The following is a 4,208-nucleotide window of genomic DNA, read 5'->3' on the forward strand; positions in this document are numbered from 1 at the left end:
GTTTTTCTTTCGTCCCGCCACCTGCCATCTCTTCTCTTCCTGGGCCTGAAGGTGGCTTTGGATGTCGTCTCCGTACTCCATCATCTTCTCCGGGTTGTCATGCTCTGGTGGGTGGGAGCTCTCGCCCCCATTGTCAGTCCGACTTGCCTTGACAGCGGCTGACAGTTCCGCCGTGCAGTCTTCGTCGCCGTCCGAGTTGTCGAAAATGCTTCGTTTACGGAAGGCTACAGTCATGGCGTTTCATGATAGTTTGACGAATGCTTGCCGAGTCACATGGACAACGCCGGCCTGCATACCTTACTCCTGACGGAGACTATGGGCGCCCTGCTGGAAGACCAACCCGTACCTACTACCAACCCATTCCCCGACACCCGTCACACAGCGAACAGTCACATTCATGATGGAGCCAAGCAACACAGTTAACTCCCTAATTATTCTCCAGTGGAACGTGCAGGGGCTCGGGAACAAACGGCACGATGTCCAACAGGCTATTATTCAAGACAAGCTGGACATAATTCTACTCCAGGAGACACTGTATCCGGCCACAAGAGAGCTGAAAGTGGCGGGCTTTCATACTTACGCGCTGCCGCACGCCGCAGGGAGCGAACGGGGATGCATGACGCTGGTGAGGAACAATATCCCGCAACAGCAGATCACCGACCCGGTGCCCTGCCGAGAAGGGGTGGAAAGGCTGGCGGTACGGCTCGACCTCCCCAACTGTCCTCTCACCATCTACAATATCTACAGGAGCCCGGGAAATCAGCTGGATGCGGGAGAATTGTTTTCGCTGGCCAGCGCCGAAAACATTCTGGCGGCCGGCGACTTCAACGCCCACCATCCCTCATTCCAGTCGCAGTCTCCAACCAACTCTGCGGGGCGCCACCTGGCCACCTTATTGGAAGAAAACCCGAACATCAAGCTGCTTAACACCGGAGAGCCCACGCACACACGAGGCGGGAGGCTAGATCTTACCTTCCTCTCCCGTGGACTGTCCACGGAAGCATGCTTGAGCATCCACCCCACCCTCACCAGCGACCACTACGGCGTCCTATTCTCAATTCAGTGACCACAGATGACACCCCCAATTCCCACTCCACGCTGGGACATCCAACGAGCAAACTGGGGAGCCTTCCAGTCCTTGTTGGATGCATGGTGGGCGGGATACTCCCCTCCGGACAGCATCGAGCAGCGCGAGAAGGACCTCACGGCGGCCATCGAGGTAACTGCGGAGGCATCCATTCCAAAGAAAAACCCGGGAAGGCTCCACCACAAGAACTGGTAGTTCTACACAGAAGAGGTGCGGGAGCAGAACCACCGGGTCAACATGCATCGGCGGCGTTACAGAGACGGCTTGGAGAGACTTCGTGAGGTGGTAGCCTATGCACGTCAGGTGTCACGACGGGCAAAGGAGGCCAAGTGGCTGGAATGGTGCGCCAGCTTCTCCCGGCACACCAGGCTGGCGGACCTCTGGTCGAAGCTGAGGACGGCCACCGGAGGATCGCGATCCCGTCCTCCTACCCATCCACGACCACAGCAGGAGGCGGAAAGACTGGCAAACAACTTCGCAGCCAGATGTGCCAGCAGTCAACTTCCTGCGCAAGTGATCCAAACGCTCCAACGCCTACGACTGGAGAGGGGGCGCCTCATCAGGGACGGCAGGGCAAGACCGGACCCAGCGGACTGCCCTTTCACCCATAGGGAGCTCATCACGGCCAGGCGAACAGGGCGAGACACGGCCACCGGCGCCGACGGGGTCACCTACACCATGGTTGCGCACGCAGGTCCAGCTGGGGAGCAAGGAATTCTAGGCCTAATCAACCACTCGTGGATGATCGGATACCTGCCGTCGGCTTGGAAATCGGCGGACATCCAACCGATACCCAAGCCCAAAGACCCCTCCAAGTTGCGCCCCATCTCCCTCCTCAGCTGCGTGGCCAAGACAGCGGAAAGGATGGTCCTCACCCGACTCTAGTGGCGACTAGGACCCCAACACCCGCACGTGTTTGGATTCAGCCGAGGTGTTGGCACCTCTGACAGCATCATGGCTCTCCTAAACCACGTGATTAATCGGACCGCCGTCGCCGTGTTCCTCGACCTGGAGAGAGCCTTTGAGCTGGCGTGCCCCCTCGCGATCCTAGCAGCTCTAGTCAACAAGGGCATCCAAGGACGGCTACTAGCATGGATCGAGAACTACCTACAGGGGCGACGCGTCAGGGTCAAATTCCAGGGCCACACGTCATCTTACAGGACCTATGAGAACGGGACTCCACAGGGGGGGGGGATCCTCAGCCCCGTTCTCTTCAACCTCCTGATGCAGCAGCTGGTCAGCCTGCCGTTCACGGCTGGAACAGTGCTTCTCAGCTACGCCGATGATCTAGTCCTCGTCGTCACCGTTCACGGCAATCTAATCGCCAAAACACAGGAGGCCCTCAACCTCCTGAGCAAGAAAAGCGAGGAGCTGGGACTAAAGGTCTCAGCCGAAAAATCCGAGGCCATGATGTTCAGCGCACCCGCACCCACCCAGTATCTACACGTTCAGGACGTGAGGCTGAACTGGACACAGTCCTACCAGTACCTCGGGATTTGGCTGGATCACAGGCTGACTTTTGCCCGTCAGGTAACGTACTTGAGGGAAAAGACGCAAACGAGGACCACAGTGATGAGGGCCATGACAAGACCGGAGGCAGGGACGTCCTACGCCGTCTTGCGACTCTACTACGTGCAGGCCATCCGATCCCTAGTCGATTACAGTGCGCCTGTACTAGTCGCGCTCGGCGGCGGACTGCGAGAGAGGGTCGAAGTCATCCAGAACCAGGCCATGAGAACCATGTTGGGGGCGCCAAGGTGGACCAGCGCCTGTGTACTACAGAGCGAGACTCGTCTAGTCCCCCTCACCATCAGGACCCAGCAGATCGTGGCCTGCAGGGTGGCCAAGATCCTCCTTCAGGGCAGCGAGACGGCAGTGCACTCCAGGCTCAGAAAAATCCTACCTCACGACAGGACCCTCTTCACCGCCAACACCTGGATCTACAGAGTCGCCGACGCGGCCAACCAATTTATGGACTCTACCCAGTTCCTACGAACGCCCCACCACCTCATCCAGACATACCAAGAACCACCCCCGTGGGAACAACCGCTTGCTGAAGTAACTTATACGTCTCTCCCTGCAGCAAAGGCTCTGTGTTCCACAGAAGTGCTACGCCAGCTCGCCCTTGTGACCATGGCACAGGCCTGGGACCCTGGCAGCGCGGTATACTTCACGGATGGATCCGTTGACCGTAGCAGAGGCACAACCGGGGCAGCGGTGGTCACCGAAGGGCAGGCATTCTCCTGGAGGACATCTGACCACTGCTCCACCTTCCAAACGGAAATGGTTGCCATCCAGCACGCTCTCCGGCACGCCACCGACCGCCACGAGGAAACGGTGATCATTCACACCGACTCCAGGGCCGCTCTATAGACACTACAGCAGACACGACCCACCCAAGATATCGCCCTCATCACGACTGCACCGAGCCTCATCCAGAACCTGGCAACCGCGGGGAAAAAGGTGAGACTCAACTGGATCCCCAGCCATGTGGGAATACGGGGGAATGAGGATGCAGATGCGGCGGCACGAGCAGCTTCAGCCCTCCCAGCTGTCATGTTCTGGGTGGCTAATGAAACTCAAGAGGCACTGTATACTTATACTGTATAATATAGCCAAATGACAAAATGACACGAACACAATTGACAAGTGTGCGGGAGACGTGAACGTCAGGTGTCAACTGGCTTTCGACACTGCCCATGCAGGGTTGCCAGATTACTCCCGCCAAGCCTTGCGGCATTTGATAAAAATAATAAATACGTCATTTAGAAATATATATACAAAACACTACTGAAATTAATACATACAATATCACACTAATATAAATAAAATATACAACATTACAATATAAATACATACACATCGTGCCAACACAGTCAGCCATCACGTTCTAATGTCCCTAGGACAGATCAAGGCGTCGGTACGACGCTCCGCCGCCCACCATGCACATCTGCGTCACCGGTAGCTCGAGGCCACCAAGTACCAGGCCACCTGGTATGCCCGGGCCACCGGTTACCAGAGCCTCGACAACCCCAGGAATCTGACAAGAGCGGAAGAAGTCGCGCTGCATCGTCTCCGGCTGGGTTATTGCATCAGAGAGGAGCTACAGGAGGATTTCGTC

At 57.1% G+C, this 4,208-nt stretch overlaps 1 protein-coding gene across 1 annotated transcript; it reads left to right on the forward strand.

Annotated features, from left to right (window-relative positions):
• The first annotated feature begins 1,072 nt into the window (after nucleotides 1-1,072).
• On the forward strand, nucleotides 1,073-1,972 carry LOC143026735 (uncharacterized). Its single transcript, XM_076187505.1, has 2 exons — nucleotides 1,073-1,219; nucleotides 1,310-1,972. Exons 1-2 carry the CDS (start codon nucleotides 1,073-1,075, stop codon nucleotides 1,970-1,972), a joined length of 810 nt encoding a protein of 269 aa, XP_076043620.1.
• The last annotated feature ends 2,236 nt before the right edge of the window (nucleotides 1,973-4,208 follow it).

The sequence above is a fragment of the Oratosquilla oratoria genome, chromosome 7, assembly GCF_046742065.1.
Source record: "Oratosquilla oratoria isolate Oo_2021 chromosome 7, ASM4674206v1, whole genome shotgun sequence".
NCBI classification, from domain to species: domain Eukaryota; kingdom Metazoa; phylum Arthropoda; class Malacostraca; order Stomatopoda; family Squillidae; genus Oratosquilla; species Oratosquilla oratoria.